At 55.2% G+C, this 20,603-nt stretch overlaps 2 protein-coding genes across 11 annotated transcripts in view; one reads left to right on the top strand and one right to left on the bottom strand.

Moving 5' to 3' along the window:
- TJAP1 (tight junction associated protein 1) overlaps positions 1 to 3,701 on the top strand; it is a 50,653-nt gene extending 46,952 nt beyond the window's left edge. For 8 of the 9 annotated variants that reach the window (XM_034764888.1, XM_034764885.1, XM_034764883.1 and 5 more), the window contains one exon: positions 99 to 3,701. In XM_034764888.1, the coding sequence (XP_034620779.1) occupies positions 99 to 1,415 (1,317 nt within the window). In that variant the 3' untranslated portion in view covers positions 1,416 to 3,701. The remainder of the gene's footprint in view (positions 1 to 98) is intronic. The other variant, XM_034764890.1, reaches the window with a different exon arrangement.
- Positions 3,702 to 10,772: 7,071 nt separating this feature from the next.
- LRRC73 (leucine rich repeat containing 73) lies at positions 10,773 to 19,291 on the bottom strand. 2 transcript variants are annotated; one of them, XM_034764880.1, is made up of 6 exons: positions 17,863 to 19,291; positions 17,068 to 17,228; positions 15,994 to 16,116; positions 14,303 to 14,403; positions 13,438 to 13,549; positions 10,773 to 11,327 (listed from the first exon to the last, which is right to left on the bottom strand). In XM_034764880.1, exons 1-6 carry the CDS (start codon positions 18,132 to 18,134, stop codon positions 11,257 to 11,259), a joined length of 840 nt encoding a protein of 279 aa, XP_034620771.1. In that variant the 5' UTR covers positions 18,135 to 19,291; the 3' UTR covers positions 10,773 to 11,256. The 2 variants fall into 2 exon arrangements, with proteins under 2 accessions (XP_034620771.1, XP_034620770.1); XM_034764879.1 differs by having other exon boundaries at positions 13,366 to 13,549; positions 17,863 to 19,288.
- Positions 19,292 to 20,603: the final 1,312 nt, after the last annotated feature.

Below are 20,603 nucleotides of genomic sequence, written 5' to 3'. Positions count from 1 at the left end.
AGTGCTGCGTGTGGCTCTGTCCCAGCCTCTCCGGGCTCTGCTGAGGCCCTGAGGGGCTGTTTCAGCCTCTGCTTAATGCCCTCTCGCTTTCTCCCTAGCTTCCCTACGAGCTTCAGGACATGGTCAATAAGCACCTGCACAGCACCCAAGAGTCCCCAGGCCCTGGGCAGGAGGCTGCACATACCCTGGCCCCATCTGACGTTGTGCCCACCTCAGTTATTGCCAGAGTCCTGGAGAAGCCAGAGTCACTGGTCCTGAACTCTGCCAAGTCCAGCAGCGGCAGCTGTCCCATGGCTGAGGATGTCTTTGTGCACGTGGACATGAGTGGAGCTCTGCTGGATGCCTGTCCCAGCCCAGGGCTGCCTGGGAAGGAGAGAGGGGAAGTGGGGAAGCAGCAGAACGGGGGCTGCAAGCCACAGAGCAGTGTGGAGAGCCTGTCAGAGGAGGTGCCTGCCTTCGAGAAGCTGAGCCCCTACCCCACGCCCTCCCCTCCCCACCCCATGTACCCAGGGCGTAAGGTGATTGAGTTCTCTGAGGACAAGGTGAGGATCCCAAAGAACAGCCCGCTGCCCAACTGCACCTATGCCACGCGGCAGGCCATCTCCCTGAGCCTGGTGCAGGGCGAGGACGAGAGCAGCGACCGGCACCGGACGCTCCCTAACAGCCCTGTCTCAGAGGGCCGCCACTCAGCCTCCAGCTGCTCCTACCAGCCATCTCCAAAGGCGGCTCGGGAACATGGCTCCTCGCAGAGCAGCCCCTTCAGCAGCCCACCCCAGATCCCCAGCGCCTTCGCCAGCTCGGCCAGCTCGGAGGAGGACCTCCTGGCCAACTGGCAGCGGATGTTTGTGGACAAGGCGCCCCCCACTTCAGAGCAGGTGCTGGTGAGCCGCACCTCCTTCAGCCATGACATGGCCCCGGAGCTCCAGAAGCGATTCAGCCGCTCCATGCAGGAGCTGGGCAGGGCGGCCTCAGCCTACTCGGACGGCGAGGAGTCTGCGCAGAGCTGCAGCTGGACCGTGAGCCGGGACTCGAGCGTGGACACAGACAGCACTGAGTCCCGAGCCCGCAGGAGCCATTTCTCCTCCGACTATGGCATGGACTTCTCCCAGGATGAAGCCCGGAAGCTGCTCCAGGGCAGTGGCGGGGGAACCGCTGAGCCCAGCAGTCCCCCGCCAGAGAAGCACAAGGACTATGTGGACCTGGGCTCACCTGGGAGCCCGGCTGAGGAAAGGGAAATGCTGCTGCAAGCAAGCAAGGAGAGCAGCCCAGGGGGAGCCCTGGAGGAGAGTGGGGAATGCAGGAGCAAGCCTCCCTCAGGGCGGCCACACCGCAGCCCCAAGAGGATGGGTGTCCACCATCTCCATCGCAAAGACAGCCTGACACAGGCCCAGGAGCAAGGCAACCTGCTCAACTGAGGCTTGGCAGGAAGCAGCACCCCAGGGCAGTGCTGTAGCTGCCTCACCACTCACATGGTTGGTGTCCCCGGCACCACACATGCCCCAGGGGGCTGCAGGCTCCGCTCCCACCTTGTATTTATTCTGGTTTTGATATCCTGAGGCGCCAGGATCTTGCTGGCGTTCCGCACCCACCACACTAGAACACACACTTGAGGCCTCGCTCGGCCTGGCATGCATGCCCATGCCTGTGCTCACCACTCATCTGGTGCCTGCCCTCACACTCAATCTTACAGCCCCACCCTGGGGCCCATGCCCTTACTCACCCTGGGGCCTGGGCCTGCCCTCACACTCTCATGCTCACAACCTTGCCCTGGTGCCCATGCCCATGCTCTCATTTTCAGGCTGATGCCCATGGCCCTGGGCGCACTTGTGCTGGTGCCCATGGCTGCTCTGTTCCTATATTTCAACTTGTGCCAACAAGTAGAAACTCTTTGCCCTGGTCTTGTCTGACCCCCGTGAACCCCTGCAGGCTGAGTGGGGCATGAGGGCTGCCCTGGGGGGTGGGTGCTCCTTGCCGCCTGGCCCCCTGCTGTGGGTCAGGAGCATTGAGTTGGGGACAGTTGTTTTGCTATTTTTTGTTCTCCCCTGCTGCCATGTTGATCTCTGTGGAAACCAGCTGGCAGTTGTGGCTGGCTCTCCCTTAAAGCTTCCTCTGCAGATCCCTGCTGCTTAGCTCGTGGGCCTGGCCCAACACGTGGCTCATGCAGAGGCAATGCCCTGGGAGAGCCCCAGTTTCCTCTGCCGTGGGACTGGGCCAGAGCTGCCCCCGGCAGTTGCTCAGCGAGGCTGGCCTGCAGAGTTCCCATGGCAGTGGTTTCTGTGCTGAGGGTTGGATTGTGTTTGTCTCTCCTCATCCCTGGGTGCTGTTGCACTGGCCTGGCTTGTGTTTGGTGCTGATTCTCTGCTCCCGGGTCTTCCTCTCATTTTTCTTCTTTCCAGGCCTTTGCTTTTAAAATGTTTTGTTTTTCTCTTCCTGCATAAATGAACAAAGCAGCTGACAGCCAATCCATTGTCTGCCCAGAGGTCTGGGGTGAGGTCCTGCCCTAGGAGCCTCCGGCTCCCCCTTTCCATCCTGGCCTTTCTACTCCAGCAGAGCCATATGGACTCCAGGGCAGGATTTTACCCCAGGAAAGCAATACATGAAAGATCATAACAAGCTGCCTCTGGGCAGGGCCCCAGCAAGGGCTCTGGGGTGAGAGAGAGAGAGACCCCCTGAGGAGCAGAGCTTATCGCTGCGGATAAGCTCATGGCTCATGACCTCATGGCTCAGCAGTGGCCCTTTGGAGAGGCCCCTGTGCATGTGCACCCCTTCCTCTGGCTGGGTCCCGGGCTGGCTCTGGTGCCCTTCCAAGGCCTCTCCACTGGTGGGGCTGGAGTTGTGTGTTTGATTTTCCTTGTGTTCAGTGTTGGGACGATTTTCCTTTTCAGTGTTTATGTGCTCAGTGTCCCTGGAGCAGGGAAGGGGAGAAGTCGGGAGTGTAGATATTTTATTTGGGAGATAGAGCCCCAGTGTCTAGTTATGAGTTTCCTAACCTGTCCTTGCCTATCTGGATTTTTACCTCTCCACCCCGAAGGTGTAACCCAGCACACTGGCATGGTCCCTGTGCTGCTCCCTTGGGCTGGGGGACTGCCTTCCCTTGGCTGTGGTGGGTTTGAAGCTGGAGCTGTGGTGTCCTCCTTCAGTGAGAGCGAGCTGCTGCTCTGTGCTTCGCTATGTATGGAGGGTGCAGCCTCTCTCTGCAGGAAGAAAGCTCCCATTCAAACTCCCAGCAAGAGATGCTGCGCTGGGGCAGTGTCCCTCCCTAAGCCCCTCCAGTTGTGGCTGGTGGCAGCCAGGGCCAAAACTTTGCTCTCAGCCACAGCCTGGAGGCTGCAGGGCATGTGAAAGCAGGGCTGTCCTTAGGCATATGCAGCATACACAGCTGCGTAGGGCACCATGAAATTTGGGGCACCTAATTGCCCCAAATTTCATGGTGCCCTAGGCAGCTGCATGCCGCATACGCGTGGCAGCACCAGCCCTGGCGACCAGCCCTACTCCCGGCCGGCCCCCCCATGGGCTGCGCCCACTGCAAGGGGCAGGGCCGTCCCTAGGGGGGTATGGCCCCGGACAACTCCCTCCGCCCCACCTCTGACCCAACCCCATTCCACCTCTTCCCTCAGCGACCCTGCACTCACTGGCAGCGGCGAGAAGCGGAGCAACCCGGCCCCAGCCCGCTCTACTCCATCAGCTCCCAGCTGCATTGCTCCGCTTCCTGCCGCCAGTGAGTGCGGGGAGGTTGGGGAAAGGATCGCCCCCCACACTTACCGGTGGCGGGAAGCGGAGTGATGCGGCCCGCTCCGCTTCCCTTGCCCCGGCCCCAGCCGTGTTGCTGGGGTGTGTGTGTGGGGAGTTAGGGAAAGGTTCTCTTCCCCCCCCTCCTCGGACTCACCGGCGCTGGGAAGCTGGGAGCTGGCGGAGTAGAGCAGGCTGGGCCTGGGCTGCTCCACTTCCCGCTGCTGCCGGTGAGTGGGGGATCCCTTCCCCCAAGTGACAGCGCTGGGGCAGGGGAAGCGGAGCGGGCTGCTCCCAGCCCCCCCGCTAATCCCCTGGGCCACTCTGGGCCTGTGGGGTCCCCAAAAGTGCCCTCCCTCAGCTCCTGCCTCCCAGACCCTGGGAGGGGGGAGGAGTCCTGGGGCCCCACACAGCCCCCCTGCGGCGGCGGAGTGGGGGTGGGGGGGCTGCGTAGGGCACCCAAATGGCTAGGGATGGCCCTTTGTGAAAGGAGCTGTTCCCTCTCCTTGTGTCTTGGCCCAGCCTGTGGCTGCTTCCTGTGTGGATAGGTTTGGGCAATCTGGTCACAGTGGCTGCCTGTGCACTTGCCTTGTTCCTGGCCACTCAGCTCAGCGTGGAGCTGGGGCGGAACTCAGTATTTCAGCACAGCTGCCCTAACAAATTGGTGCTAATGGTGGGAGCCTCTCCTCAACCTGCAAGGTACTAATCCTCTGTGTGTGTGCGGGGGGGCTCTGCCCAGCCCAGCTCCTCTCTCTCCTGTAGCCTCCTTGCAGTGCTGAGGTCCAAGCTGCTGTTTCCTCCCACCCCATCTTCATGCCCCAGCCACAGGGCCTCTCCTGTTGATCGGGCTCCTGTACCTTGTCAGCACAGCTTGACTCCAAGCCTCCTGGGCTGTGTGGTGGCCTCACTTGTGTCTTGTGCTGCAAGCTGCTGGGAGCATGTGGCTGGCGGAGGCTGGCCTGGGCTGTGTCTGGTCCTTGAGCTGGTTAGTATAGGTGGGTCTGATCACCTCCATCTCTCCACGAGAGGTGCTTCCCCTCCTGGCTCAACCCAAAGGTCCCTGGTTGCCCTGCAATTGGCTGTCCTGAGCAGTTCAGACCAAAATGGAAACCACCTGATTGTAGAAGCAGTTGGTGTGCTGGTCCCTGTAAGGCAAAAGCTAATCTCCCTTTTGCCTTTCATCACGTCAGGCTAGAAGCAAGGGCAAGGGAATGTCCATAGGCCCCGTCCAGGCCCTGAGGAGCCATTTCCTTTGGAGTGTGACCAGGCAGCAGCAGCAGAGCCCACAAGAGAAATGGTGAGGGGAACGTTGGGCAGCCAGGATAGAAGGAGCAACCTGCTCTGAGGCTGCGTCCATGGGGCATCAGGCCTTTGCCCTCCTTCTTGTGTCTGGCAATACTGGCTCATGGGAGCCCCCCACTTTTCAGTGTCCCAACTCCAGCCTGTTCATCTGCAACTAACATGTTTTTTCTGAGATTTTCAAACTGATGTATATTTTAAAACCAGAAATAAACTATTTTAAAAGTAAGCTGTGGCTGTGGGGTGCTGGGTGGGAGCCAAGAGCAGGTAAATCCTGGTGGCCGGGGGCCCTCTTATGGCAAGCTGCTGTCTCAGAGGTGTGCAGGGTCCTGTGTGCCACCTGCTGGCTCGTCAGGGATAAATTGAGCATATGGCCTGTCTTTTCAGATGACGTCCCGGTTCTTCCTTTCACCATTCAGTACATGTCTGCGCTTTAACTACACAATGTTTGTTCAAGATGTCTCATTGCACAGAGCATCTACTCGGTGCTCAACAGGGATGGGGAAGGAGAGTTTAGAGTGGTGAACAGTGTTGGACTGAAGAGAAGTCAGATGAGCACAGATGCCATGGGAGCTGCTCCATTACTCATAGTTAATGTTGCCAGGTGTTCAGGCTCATTCGGCTCATTAAGTTTCTGGAAGAATTCTCACTCCCAGCAATGTTCGCATGTCATTGACTTAGAAGCTGGCAGTATCAACAGGAGCACACTTTTGTTTAAAGGGTACTTTTGCCTTTTGCATGACTATTCTGTGAAGCTAAACTAGCTGCTTTAAGTGTTGTGGTTTCATATTTTGAAAATGTAGATGCTCTTGCCTCAAAGGCCAGTATCATTTAACCAAAACCTTCCTTGCATTGAGTCCCTGAGACTCAGGAGAGAGGCGTAGGGCTCATGGGAGAAAGTGGCACTGAACACCTCTGGACCTTGTTGGGGCTGGTTGTACCTGTGCTGTAATTCCAGGGCTCAGTCTGGCACCTTTTCTAACTATCCCACATGTGCCAAACTCTGTTGCCAACTCTGTGCTGCTTGGTGATTTTTCTTAAAGCCCCAGCTCCTGGAGCCATGTGATTAGGTGAGACTGGCAGCTTTCATTTAAAAGAGGTGTCTTTCTAACGCTGTGGTTGTGGAGAAAATCTGGCAAATATGACCCACGGGCACCTAAAGGCTCAGAAAGCAAACGGCAAAGAGAAAGAACCCACTGTTTAAATTTTATTATTGTTGATTTTTATGCCAGTCCCATAACTTTGGGGGGGCCTGACTTGTGATTTTTGAATATTTGGTGCTGGTGATGCTATGAACCCCACAGGAAAAGGCTGTTCAAGTCTGAGGGATAAAGGGGCCGCTGAGCTCACACAGTGAGGTTCACTCTAGAGTACCTTAGGAGCTCCCTGGCCAAGACCTGACGGCCAAGCAGAGGAAGACTTGTTTGCCTGCCTCTCCATGTGGTAGCTTGAGCTGATCCAGTGCTGCCTCCCTGATGGGCTCTCCTCCTTTCCCCCCCTTTTTAGTTGTGGTTCCTGCTCCCTTTGTCCCTATAATTATTTATTTTATTGGTGCTTCTGGGAGCAGCTGCTCCTGCTGCCCTTTAATCCTCCAGCCTAATTCTAGCCCTGAAACACAATCTCCCCCCTGCCTGGCTCCAACAAGGTGCAAGGGGCACTTGGCCCACTGTGTGTATCCTGCTGGGCAGGCACTGGCTGGAGCCTTCTCCACAGGGTGCATGCTCCGTGCCAAGTCCCCCACAGCCCTGCCTCCCCAGCAGGGTTCTAACAAGGGACCCAGCCCCCTCCCTCACAGCCTGGGAGATGAGATGCAGAGCTGGGGTTTAGTCTTTGGGCAATGGAGCTGCCTTGTCAAGGCACTGCCCCTGGGCCTAGCCTGGAGGTGGATGACTTACGACTGCCAGTCCTGCTCCTGTGGGGGAAATTAGGGGAGACTCTTACTGTGGGTTTAGTACTGAGGGGGGTAAGAGGAACAGAAGCATGTGGGCCCTGTCTAACGTGAGAGGGAGTGAAGCCCATCTCTTGCACCTTCCACAGGAGGAGCTTTGCAGATATTACGGAATTTAAGTCTGTGGTCATCTAAGGGACCCCCCCCCAGGCTCCCGGCTTCTCAGCCATCATCTCTCTCATGTTTCTTGCCTTCCTGACTGGGGTTTGTCCCAGGCTGTGCAGTTCCCTGCCTGCACTGTGATATCCCCAGCAAGCCAGGCTGCCTCGAAGGCCAGTGTCTGCAGTTTGCTGTCTCTCCAAAGGCTATGAACAGTGTACTAGCCAGCAGTTGTGCGTTACCAAACCGCTCTTGGTAAGAAAGCACGTTCTTAAGGTGAAAGCATTACAGAGAAAACATTAAAAAAATAAAAACCTACACCCATGCTAAAAAGCTTATGAGCACTCACCCTGCCTCTCTGAGAGGTGTCAGCCCTTCCGACCCTTCCATGAGGGTTGGGGGCCCCTCTTGGACCGAAGGGCCTGTCCCTTTGCTGGATCAGGAAGAAGATCCCAAGTCAGTGTAAATTCAAGCTATGTAGCCAAAAGTCCTTCTTTGTCAGGTATGTGGAGACTCCAGTTTTAACTAGTATTTGCGAGCCTCTGCAGCAGGTGATGCCTCTCGGGGGGGGGGGGGGGGGCGGTGTTTACAACCTGCCTGATTTGCCTGAATCCCCACCAACTTGTGTTAGTTCCTGGAGGAGCTGTGGCAGCCTTCCCCCATGAAGGAGAACACAAATCATACAATAATCCTATTCTTTCTCTTAGTGTGGATAGAACCTAGGCATCTGTGCTTCTGCTCTGCCACTGGCTAGTTCAGCTTGGTTGGCTGCAGTGGGGACTAGGTGCACAGTGCATTCGCTACTGTGCAAATCCTGCCTCTCCTAGCCACCCTCCCTCTCAGAAACCTGCCCCCTCTGCAGTGATGCTGCTCGCCACTTCATGCAATGGTCTTTGCCTGGGCAGTGAGGGAAATATTCTAAGCGGCTGCCTAGTGGCTCAGGAGCTTCCCTCCCTCTCCCCCAGTGAGTGGGGAGGAGTGCACGCTGATCTGCAATCAATAGGTGCATCCTCATCACATAACAGCAGCGGGGGGCTCTGGATGGGAAATGGGCACATCACAGCCCAAGCTTTGGTAGTGAGGAGCCAAGCACAATCAACTACTGTGAGCCACTGCCAGCTCTCTGCTTTCCTGGCCCCACTGGCTCCTTCATGGAGCCTGCCTCTGGTTATAATCCCTACCCCCTCCTTGTAGAAAGCCCTGTTTTCCCCCAGCTCCCTCCTGAGAAAGATAGTTGGTGATTCTCACACCCTTCCCGCTTCTCCAGGCTGCCCTGAGCCTCCCTTTGTCAGCTGTGTGTGGGTTTTTGCTGGGGCCCCATTATTCTATTTATCTGAGGTATTTCGATGCCCCCCTCCCATTACCATAGTATTCTGAGCACCTCACAGTCCTTGCTGTATTGATCCTCCCACACCGCTGTAAGGTAGGGCACTGATCGTAGCCCCGTGTCATAGGTGGGGAACTGAGGCACAGGAAGGCTAAGGTTCAAAGGTGCTAAAGATGTTGCGAGTGGCATTTTCCAAAGCAGCTAACTCCCACCGACCCCAACTAGGCACTGCTCTGCAGCTTTAGGACCCCGCATACCTTTACAAGGTGCTTAGGTTCCCTCAACACCCAACCCACGGGCCCAATCTGTCCTGGACAATTCACCGGGGTGACCTCTTCCTTATCTCCAGCTGAACGGTAGATCTCAGGAGTAGGGGGGGGAAGATGGAGGGGGTTGCAGAATGGTGGGCCCCAGTTGCTTCGCTATGCTGCATACAGGAGAACCTCAACCTCTAAGGAAGGGCGAGAGCATCACTGTCCAGTGCAGTGAAGAGGCAGGGGTGTGACGAGTGGTACATGTGTGGCCATGTAGAAGACCCAGACTGCTGTGGTGCTGCTAGCGTGCTGTGGGAGCCTAGGAAGGTGGCTCTGACCCAGGGCCTGGATCAGTCTGGGTGTGTATAAAAACGCAGCTGCATGGCAGTGACAAGAGCAGAGCTGGGAGAATGCTAATGAGCTGATGCTGCCATAGTGCGGCCTTTCCTACCAGGTGTGCAGTGGGGCTCTTCCCAGCACCAGCTTGCCCAGTCTGGGCCTCTGACAGGATCCCACCACATAGGAATGGGTCCCTATGTCCCACAACTCACTGAGCTGCTTGGCCCTCCTTCCCATCCCTCCCCCAAAGCCTTCCTCCAGTGCTGCAGGGCCAGAGCTGAGTGCCCTTCATCAGGCAGACATCAGACATCACCACCACAGGCCCTGCAGGCTGGGAGCTGAGCTGGCACCCAGCCAAGCCAGTCAGGCACTTTGGAGCACTGCTGCCTCCTCGTGGCTCTCCTGGCTTTTGTGGTGTGCTCACTCCCGTGCACTGAGGGCTCTCTGCAGTGCTGGAGCGGGGAAAGGGTGAGCTCTCCATGCCACAGCCAGTTGCAGGTTCATTGTTCTACCAGGATTTGAAGCCAGCTCCAGTCTGAGCCTTTCAAGCTAACCACTCTGCCTGGTTCTCTAGTGCCCGTGCAGGAGGTGCTAGGTTGAGTTCAGATGCGATGGGGCTCTGCCCTGCTGGGTTTTATTATGGAATAAAACCTCTTAAACTGCTCCCGTGCCCCAGCCATTCCAAAGCACTTTACAAATTCAAGTATCAGAGGGGTAGCCGTGTTAGTCTGGATCTGTAACAGCAGCAAAGAGTCCTGTGCATCCGACGAAGTGGTATTCACCCACGAAAGCTCATGCTCCAATACGTCTGTTAGTCTATAAGGTGCCACAGGACTCTTTGCTGCTTTACAAACTCACTGACGCAAAGCTGCCAGCCTGGACTAACAGCACGTGGGAACGCACCATGGGAGGGCAAGACAAGCCATCTCCCAGGGCAGATTCAGGAAGGCAGGCTGGATTCGCACAAGCTGGAATTTGACCTCCCTCCCCACTCTTACATAAATTGCTCCAAGACAAGGAGTAGACCCTTGGTTTTAAGGCTCACCTGAGATACAGCGGCTTCTACAGCACATCGTCCCTTGGCATTGCCCTGGAGTATTGGTGTGGATGTGGCCCAAGGAGCACCTCTGCCTGAATCCCCTTGTCGCACCCTGTAACTGCATCCCTCTGCACTTTCCAGAGGCATTGAGCGAAAGGGCAGCGCACCCCTGCCTGAGTCCCCCTCCCCTCTGCCTGCAGCACCTAGGTTTTCACTGGCCAGCTCTGCCCAGCTCTGCAAGAGCTAGAGTTAGAAGAGCTCCAGGATTAGAGGGACAGGCCCCTGTTACTGCAAGGGCTTTGGCCCTTTCTCACTGTAATTCCCTTCACAGAGATGGGGCTATACAGAATCTGGCTCCGCTTTGATTCCTCGTGGGAGCAAATGCTTCGAAGGTTCCAGCAATGAGTGAGATTTCAGGGCTCTGCTCTCATGGAACAGCAGAGAGCCATGGTACAGACAGGCCTTCTAGCATCTCCTATATACATGCACTGGATCTGGCTCTCTCCCCCAAGGACAGAATCAAGAACTTCTCAGCCCATCCAGCCTGATAGCCAGCGCTGGGTCACGGGAAAGTGGAGACAGAGCAGTAGAGTCTGGCCATGTGGTCTCTGCTCACACACCCTGCCCAGCACCTGCTCCAGGACATACGGGCTCACCCGCTCAATCAACCTCTCCCAGCCCATTCAACGCCCTTCCCTGTCAGTGGGACCAGGAATGATAGAGCCTCTTGCAGCCATGAGCTGTGCCACGTCTGTGACCTTTATAAAACTCTCTTCAAGACACCGGTACAAGCAATAGAAAGAACATCTGTTATACACAAATATATACCTCTGAATAAATACAACCTTCAGCACGTGGGTCAGGAATGTACTGCCAGGAGGGGGAGGCTGTGTGATCTAAACATGCAGTGAGTGGATAAGCACAAGCAGCTGATAGAGCATGTGACACAGACACTCATGTAGATTCACTCAGGCCAGGATCCAAAACTCAGAACCCAAAGGTGGCATGGATGGGACTTGAAGGATGTGAGCGCATAATTGGGGCAGGCCTCCTGGAGGCACGTGGGCTTGGGCACAGCAGGGTATGCACACATACAGCACAGACATTCACCCAGCATGTGTGGTGTGAACACACACACACACACTCCATGCACGCATTGCACATGGCCCACCCATACAGGCAAACATTGCTTTTCTTAGTAGATGCTGCAGGAGTATCCTAGTCACATCTCTGTTTCTGCTAAGAGGCTCTCGCCCAGACCTGATGTCACCAAGACCATCTGGGAGCTGGGATCTGTGGAGCAGATGGGAGAGAGAATGTTAGTCATTTGAGCTGGAGAAGAAGACAGGTCTGGACACCAGGCGCAGAGTCGAGAGTGAGAGAAGGGGACAAAGGACACGAGTGAGGCAGAGCAAATGAGGGCTAAGGAGGAGCTTGGCTAACATGGAAGGAGCCAGAAGCCAGAGAGGATTTTGAGACAGAGAGGTGACCAGATGCACACTCTCTGTGCAACATGGCAGAGTTAATGCTTTCTGGGGGACCTTAAAGTGACTGCCCCAATGCCACTGCGGGGATCCAGATGTATTGTCTCCCAGGGACGCCGTGTGCTCAGGTTACAAAGGACAAGCCAGCCCTGAAAACTCCCCCTGGGATCTGAGAGTCTGTCCATCATCATGAGCACTATGGGTTCTGCTGGCCAAATTGGCCCTTCAGTGACACCTGTGCAATCCCACTGCCTGCAAAGTCTGCCCTCAATCACAACTCCTGTGCTCTCAGAGAGGCTGTACAGGTATAACTGGCTTGAACTTCGCAACCTTTCTGTTGCCAATCCACAAGAAGAGAATCAAGCTCGCTCCCTCCCTTTAGCTGTGCTGGCGCTGCAGGGTTTACAGGAGTAAGCAGCAGATCTGTCCCTAATACACATGGGAACCAAGGGGCCATGTGACCACCAGCACTTGGCACTTTGTTTCCCAGCTGATACCTGGAAAGTCCCGCTCTTCACACTGTCTGAATGGAGGGTTGACATGTAACTTCCCTGGTCAGTTTTAAAGAGGAAGGTGAAGCCGGAAAGCAGATAGGACATACCATTACCTCACCCTCCCCATTGCTCCTGATGGCTCTGGCCAGTACGTGACTGCACAAAGAACCAGCCACTGTTGCCAAAGGAATTCTTCCCCAAACTCAGCTGAGTACCTTGAGGATGGTGTGTATGGAGCTGAACACATATGTATTTCTGTTGAGAAGGCTATTTAATAGCAGACCACCCCATCCTTCTTCCCAAATGCTGGAGTCAGGTTCTTGCACCAGGAAGCATTGGGGTCCACATGTTTTTGGACTAGAGCAGCTGTGCTGGTCTCTATTTGGACAATGAAATTTGGGGGACTTGGTCGAAATATTGATTGGATCTCACAGAATCTGGGTGTTGGAGACAGGTTTTGGGGCACTGCTGCACCGAGATGTGTCCGGGTCCAGATGTTTTTGGTGCATTATGAGCAGCTATACTTGTTCTCTATTTAGACACTGGAATTGGGAGTGGGCAGGAGTGAGCACTGGCCAAAAATTGGCTGGATCCGGGTACTAGTTCCAAGTTTTTGTGGTGCTATGGCATTGGAGTCTGGATTTGTTCGGTGCTTTAGGAGCAGCTATACTAGTTCCTATTTTGATGGGACAACTGGGGAGCTTGGGTTAAACAATGAGCAGGATCTGGGTAGATCTCCTTTTTGCCTTTATCCCTGTTAGTTCTGCTGGATTCCTATCAAACATTGGTATACAATAGCTCACTGGAATCGCTCCAATATCCCTCTCCTTCAAATACAGCCACTGCAGATAGAATATAGTGCTGGTAACCCTCACAAGGTTTACCCCATTCAAATTGGAGGGGAATTTAGGGAAGCAGTCTGGAATGACATGAGCTGGAATTTAGCTGAGACACCAGGGCCAACTCCCCAAGTTTTATGAAAAGACCCATGAGAGCTTTAATATTCATGACTCTGATTTTACGTCTCTGCTGAAAGATGTTAATTCCTTCAGCATCATGCCGGGACACTGGTACTGGGAAGAGCCCACTGAGCCCCACCTCCACTTCTTGCAGAAGCCGGATTGTCCTGGGAGGCTTCCTATAGAAGTACTGACCCAGCCCAACTCTACTTAACTGGTTGATGAGACTTGAAGTCAGTTTGTATTCCAGCCCACAAATGAGGTGGGACCTTGTCCATTTACCAACCCCACAGTGACATGCTCATCCCAGCAGAAAACATCACGGAACCCTCATTCCTGCCAGCCTCCCCAGTCCAGCCTCATCTCCACCTCTCTGGGGTCCCAGAGGTCTTACTGCTCTGGCAGATCCAGGGGTTCTTCTCCCTGGCCGTGACTTCATGAGCCTCATTCTCCTCCTCTTCCTCACCCTCGGAGAGCAGGTCTGAGATCTGCTGCTGCAGCTCAGGACTGATGCTGTTCTCTGCCAGGATCAGCGTCCGCAGGGCTGTTGGGTAATTCTCCACCATGTCCAGCAAGGTCTGAGCAGAACAAGAGCCAGAAGCGGGTAGAGAGGCAGCACAGACAGAAGTCAGATTGACGGGAAAGGGGTTCAGAGCTGCTTTATACTCTCTTCATCCACCCCAACCCGTCCTCGTTTCTTCTCTCTGCCCTCCACTGGCTCTGAGCCCCCCACACCAGCTTTTAGGACACCAAGAACTCTCCACCTGAGACCATTGCCAGGACTTCCTGGCTGTACCCAAGGAGGAAACTACTCCTGCTCTCTCCTACCTGCAAATGTCCCCTGCCACCTCCAGCTGTGTCCCCTGTAAGCCTGAGTCAGACGAGACAGAGAAAATGGGAAATCTCAGTACCATGAGCTGAGCTTCTCAGAGAAGAGACTGCAAAAAAACACTAAGCAGATAATTATCTATAACCTCCTAATCTCAAATCCTACCCGCTCTAAGACTAAACTCCAAGACTTATTCACAAACTTTATTCCTGAAACCAAACCTTCTCCTTCACTTTTCCAGAGAACCAGAGATGCAAAAAATTCTGCTCTTTCGCCCTCCAGTGGCTAGGACTGAGCAGGACCTCTAAGGGCTGAGAGCCATGGGTCAGGGAAAGGAACAGATAGTAACAGTACTTCTAGGTGCAGAGACTGTTCTGAGAAGAGGATCCATTGATGTGGGGGAAGGAAGGAGGTACATCTCAGGGTTGGGGACTCCACTGTTTGTTGACACCTGTGTCCCTCAGATGCAGATGATGCTATATCAGCACCAGACACTCCTTACCTGGGCCGAATGGTTGGTAAGTCCTGTTCCTTCCAAGTCCAGAACCTCCAGGGTGCGACTGGAGGCCACAGCAACAGCCAGCATCCCTGCTACCTGGTCACCTGGAGGAGAAGAAAGCCAGGGGATGTCAGCAGAGTCTGGCTTCACACTGATCATGCATCCACTGGGCCAGGCAGATCATGGGACTACCCTGTCCCAATGCTACCAGCTAATCCCTATGTGCCAAGAACACTTTGGAGGAGGAAGTGAAGGGTTGTTGGTTGTGAAAAGAGACAAGTTGGGGGGGATGGATTGTTAGTTGTGGGCTGTGACTGGCTGTTCTGGGAGTGAACAAGGAGAACTTGAAGGAACATAGTGAAACTGTTTCTCTTACAAGAAGATTTTGTTCATACACAGCACCTTCCATCCACTTACCCAAGGATCTCGGAGCCTCCCGTCATCACCAGTTGGGAAACTCAGGCACAGAGAGGGGAAGTGACTGGCCGCAGGGTCAGAGAGGAAGTCAGTAGTAGAGCCAGGAATAGATCTCAGGAGTCCTGGCTCCCAGCCCTTCTGCTCTGACCACTAGCTCCCACTCCCTCTTAGAGTCAGGAATAGAACCCAGGAGTCTACTGTCCTAGCCAGCAGACATGCTGTCACCCCTTGCAGGGGAACGTTTCTTTTGGGGCTGGCCCCACTGGCAGCCAGTGCCCATGAAGCACTCTCCTGAAAATCCCCAGGAAGGAGGCAGGGGACAGTCACAGGTGGGGCTCCATCAGCTACCATGTTAGGAACTCTTAACACAGAGTAGAAGCACCCAGCCAGCCAGGGTCTCTGCTGGGGTGGGGTGGAGGTGGGGGGATGGGGCAGGGAGGGGAGAGAGAGATGCTTGGCCTAGTTTCCTGGGGCAGGGTGAGGTAGGAGAGCCACATGGCCTGGTCTCTGCCTCACCAGCTGCCAATCCTGCTCCAGCAACACAAGCTGGAGAAGGAGAGTTGGTTTCCATGGCAACCATTGCCAGGCTCTTCTCCATGCTATTATCCAGGGAAGGAGCTGGAGGAAAGGGGGGAGGGGGGCATTTTCCATCTGGCAGGCCAATTGCTCAGGCCTAAGGGATTGGGAATGGGAGGGAGCAGAGGAAGGTTGCCACCTGAGCTGAGGCCTGACACAGGCAAACACAGCTGTGGGACAAGGGGAGCCAAGAGTCCCCGGGGAATGGAGGTGCGGGACACAGTCTTTCCTCTCTAGGTTGCTTGCAGCTGCTATCTCCTCTGTGAAGCATGTTTGATGCATTTCCTGGCAGGACACGTGTCCTCATCACACAAACTATCAGCACAAATGGAACTAACTGGCCCCCAGTCTCAAGCAGAGAACTGAATGGGCTATGAAGAATGAACTCCCCCCTCACTAGGGTGACCACATAACAGGTGTGAAAAATTGGGACACTTTTTTTGTGGGGAGTGGGAGGTATAGTTGCCTATATAAGACAAATCTCCTAATATCTGGTCACCCTAGCCCTCATCTCCAGGGCAAGGAAGAGGCCCAGCAGAAGGGACAGTGTGGAGGAACCTGCATTGCCTTGCCAGTCCCCAGGATGCCCCTGGTCTAGAGTCAGTCTCCAGGGCCACCAGACCAGCACCTTCAGCAGCAGCAAACTCACACAAAGCCTGTCAAGCTAGTAGTTCAGAGCCTCTCACGCCTGTGCCGCTCACCGAGGGGGTTGTAGTCCAGGTTCAACACTCGCACCTGGGAGCTGTGAGCTACTGCAATGGCCAGGCGCCCCCAACCTTTGGCCGTGACACCTGGGTTTGCACTCAATGTTAACTCCTTAAGGCCTGGAGAAGAAAGAGAGAAGCCAATGAACACCCCAAGGGTCCAGACAAGTCACCAAACCTTCCAGAGGAGAGGTTAATTATCTGATTAGCGCTACAACCTGCAGTGTTGCCCCTTCATTTGCTCACAAAAAGCAGTCTCAGCATGGGAGGGGGAGATGGGCAGGACAGGCAGGTACTGAAGCTTGAGTTTCAGGAGGGGTGGCTGCTGTGTCTATTCTGAGCATATACCTGGGGAGGCCTGAGGTCAATAGCTGGTTAGGGTGCTGGGGTGAGAGGGTGGAGACAGAGCCCAGGCCTCAGACTTCATCCCCTGTAAAGAGGAACTTATTCAGCCAGCGGACAGTTAGTCCCTTCCCCATAAAACAGCCACAAGGGATGATCATTCAGTGTTAATTCCCAGGGGAGCCAATGGGGCGAATTTACTGTAAATCCCAGTTCCGGGGCAGGATGGGGAGGGGCGGGGGGGGGAGGAGGAATGTAATGTGCATTGATCTGCATTCACTGTAAATGCACCAATCACAGCTCAGGCTTCACAAATGCAAAATATTAACACCAAATCAGAAGTCCAAGCCTTGCGCCTCCCTCCCCCTAAATTCAAACTCTCCCATCACAAGGCAGCAAACTGGCCACCATTCCCCACAAGCATCGTGCCAATGGAACAGTCCACTGTACCAGGAGCCATGCTCCATTGGACACGGCTCCCTCCCCTTAGAACTACGCAAGGAGGAAGCAGAGTCCTCACCCGGTGCAATGGCTTCTGTACTAAGGGACTGTTCCACTGCACTTACGCTGGGAGGAGAAGCCTCGTGCCATGTCTCAGCAGAGGGAGAAACTTTATGTCCTGCTCCTCTAACAAGTCACAGGCAAAGGACGTTTAGCTTTAAGCCGAGGGGCCTGAGCCATATAGGAGTTCCATTGGCCACTGCATACCCCACAGACCCTTTTGCTTACCTGACTTGGCTCCATCGGGAGGCAGGAGCCCACAGATCAAGTTGATGCCCTCGTCACCCAGCATGCAGTCCCCCAAGTCCAAAGCCACCAGAGAGGGATGGATGGAGAGTGCTGGATTGAGGAGAGCTAGGCCGGCATCTGTCAGGGGGCTCCCATGGAGGCTGTGTGGGTAAAGGCTAGGGATTATTAATGTGCCTTCCTGAGGGCACTGGGGACTGTCTCAGTCGATGGGAACCGAGAAACAGAGGGAACAGGAGGAAGATGCCTCTGCCTGGTGGGGGCAACGCTCCAAAATGCCTAGGGATGCTGTGTCCCTGAATGAGGGAGCTTAGAACAGATTGGTGACAGGTGGTAGAGGTACAGAGACAGTCCTCTCAGCATAGGATGGGAAGCTAGGCTGGGGACTCCAGGGGTGCAGACAACTCCCTCGCAGCATGGACAGACGGGTCTGGGGAATTAAGGATGCAGAGACACCCCCCTTCCAACATAGCAGAGTTTTCAGATATGCCAGGAGAATACAGATGGGAGAGGTGCAGTGGTGGCCTCCTCCCAGCATGGGGCAGGGGGACTTGATGCTTAAAATCAAATACATTTTTTCTCAGATAGGAATTAATTTACAGGACTGAAGAGCAACAGAGTGCCACAGAGGGGTGAGGCAACCCTGTCAGAACAGGCTGGGGGGCAAGCACATCTCCTGACATGGGTGCTCACTGGGGGCAGGGATACTGCACTTCTGGATGGCCACTCTTGGAGGTGGCCCATCTCCATGGCACCAGCAAGGTCTCCCCTACTTACAACAGAGATTGGATGGAGCGGTTTGTCTTCAGGGCTTCTGCCAGTTGCTTGACCCGGTTGATGTTGGACACAATCCCCAGGTTGAGGTTGAGCTGAGCCAAGGAGTGAGATTCCGCTACCCCTCGGCAAATGCGCTCGAAATCCCGGTCAGAAAGCTGGCAACCCCGGAGTGACAGCAGTCGCACCGAGTTCTCCCGCAGGCTCTCACAAATGTCACGGATCTCAGCACTTGATAAAGTCTCCCCAGAGATCTGGATAGACCCCGGCAACATCTTTCACCAGTTTTGGCAGTGAGCAAACACCACAGACACCTGCAGAAGCTGCTGTGCAATCTGGATCTGTGCAGGTAAATAATGTGCAATCTGAATTGGTGCAAATGATTAATGTGCAATCCAGATCAGTGCAGGTGCAATCTGGATTGGTGCAATCAATGTTGGGATCTGCTGTGCAAATCTAATTAGTGTAAAGGATGTTGTGCAGTCTGGATTAGCCCAAGGCTACTGAGCAATCCGGATTGGTGCAGGTAAGTAATGTGCAATATGGTCCTGTGCAAAGGCTGCTGTGCAATCCCAATTCCTGCAAGTAACTCACGTGCAATCTGGAGCTGTGTCGGTGCTGATGTTGTGCAATCGGGTCCGTGCAGCGCTGCTGTGCAACCTCGAGCGGTGCAAGGAAACTATGTGCAATCCAAATAGAAGCAGGTAGATAGTCTCCAATCCTTATAGCGGCTGCAAAATTCGACGCAGTTACGGGTAGAGTCAAGGAGCACGATTCCCGGGATGGGAAAGAGGTGTGCAATCCGCAACGGAGCCGGGTACCGCGGGAGCCGGATCACCAAGAAGGAGGGTCTATATCCAGATCGGAGCCGGATCACCGCATGGGTCACACCGGATTCGGAGGGATCTGAGCCCGACCGCTAATGATACGGGGAGACAGAGCCGCGGAGCCCGTGAGACCGGGGAAGGGGAAGGAAGGGGGCTGCGCTGTCATCCGGCTTCAGAGCCACATCAGGGGCCGGGACCTCCCCGGGCGCGGATCATCCCTACCCCGGTGCCCAGCTCCCTTCCCCCGGCAGGCGGCAGCCAGCCCGGGATCTCTGCGTTACGGCTCTTTCCGCCCGCCGCACCTGCTCTGCTGGAGGCGGGGACTCTGCTGCCGTGGCACCGGGATTCCCGGGGCGGAGCTGGCCGGGCCCCCGGCTGGGCCCGGCTCCCTGTGCACCTTGCTCCGGATCACCGTGTTGCCGAGCCGGAGCGGCTCCTCCCTCGCAGCCCCGGCTCCTCCTACCGGCTCGGCAGAGGCTGTAGCCGCCTGTGCCTGGTGCCAGCCGAGCCCCCTGGGCCAGCGCCGCTGCGGGGATCCGGCTTTGTGTGGGGCCGGCCCGGCGAGGGCTGGCTGGTTCCTATTGCCATAAACCAGCAGCCTCCGCCTCCTCCCCTGCCTGGCTGGGTGCGGGGCAGCAGGTACCTGGCCCCGTGCAAACAGCCTGGGACCGCCCATCCCCCACCCTTTCCTTAGGCCACTTTGCTGCACCTCTATTTTGGGATATATCCCCTCCCCCCCAAATATAGTTAGGGCAGGAGGCCTTGTACCTCACACCCCTCGGCCCATGAAGCCCTTAGTCCCCCTGGGGGCGAGATCCACCCCTTACAATGAGAGGGGGAGGAATTTGCACGCTGTGGTCAGGAGCTTCCAATTCCCACTCCCCTGTTCAGGCCACTGGCCTCTCCAGGCTGGATACCTGGGTTGCAACTCGGGCTTAGGGAAAGGAACCGAACCCTGCTGGGGTATGTCATGTGATTGAACTACAAATGGAGAAGGAGAGACAGCAGGAGAGGGGATTTGCCCAGAGGCCAAGGCCTGGAGCAGCCCTAGTGGCATTAAAGCAGAGCGTGGGAAAGCAAAGAGAAGAGCAGTGGTCCAGGTAATAGAGTCACTGAAGAGGGAATTGCATGGTTTCAAAGGCTGAGGAGATATTCTAGGGTATCATGGGACTAACAGAGCCTTGTCTGAAGCACCCAGTCAAAGGGCCAGGAAATTAATAAGTTCCATGGACATCTGAGAGGGCCAGATGTGTGTAAAAAGGACCCTACTTCCAGGCCAGAGATGAGTGGGGAAGATATTGTGGTGTGTCAAGGAGCTACCCATCAAGTGAGACAACCCCACATGCCAACCCCGGGAGGGTCAAGATGTTGGGCTAGAAATGGGGAGAAAAGAATTTTAAATGGTGCTTTCAGGGCTGCTGCTATCAGAGACATCTTCTTAAGTAGGGACTGGTAGGTGAGTGGAGTTGGTGGTAGGCTGGGGGCCAGCAAGGTGATGTTGGGAACAAAGATGCTGTATTATTCACTGTTAGTAATATTGTTGTGGTACGGGTATAAGTAAAATGCCTGGTATGACATTAGTGAGAGTGCTTGATATAAAACTTTACACTGCAAGGATTAAAACGGAGGGCCTCCACAAGGGACGCCATGAGGGCTGGCTGCAGCAACAGCTTCCAAATGGTGGTTCGGGGGTCCTGTTGACTAGGCACTTTCTCTTTGCTTGGGGAGTTGCAGAGGAGCTGGTTGCAGAGGCCATTGGCTTTAGTCAAATCTCTCTCAGGTTCTTTTGTGTTGTAAGACAGCTAACATCCAGGCCTGCCTGAACTAGCCTCTGTGATCCAGGGCTAGTGACTTTGGGCAAAAGAATTTTCCAAATGGAAGGATGGGCCAGGACACAGGGACAGACGGAGGCCCAAT

Source organism: Trachemys scripta, chromosome 3 (genome assembly GCF_013100865.1).
Source record: "Trachemys scripta elegans isolate TJP31775 chromosome 3, CAS_Tse_1.0, whole genome shotgun sequence".
Taxonomy (NCBI): Eukaryota; Metazoa; Chordata; order Testudines; family Emydidae; genus Trachemys; species Trachemys scripta.
Note: the sequence above shows the minus strand (reverse complement) of the source record. Positions and strands in the feature narration are given on the sequence as shown.

Excerpts from the sequence above, each read along its gene's own strand:
- LRRC73 (XM_034764879.1), bottom strand. The coding sequence starts at position 18,134 with ATGTTGCCGGGGTCTATCCAGATCTCTGGGGAGACTTTATCAAGTGCT. Across the intron at positions 14,404-15,993 it reads CCTGGACTACAACCCCCTCG|GTGACCAGGTAGCAGGGATG; the intron begins GTGAGCGGCACA and ends CTTCTCCTCCAG. Across the intron at positions 11,328-13,365 it reads CCCCTGGATCTGCCAGAGCA|ATCCCAGCTCCCAGATGGTC; the intron begins GTAAGACCTCTG and ends TCTGCTCCACAG.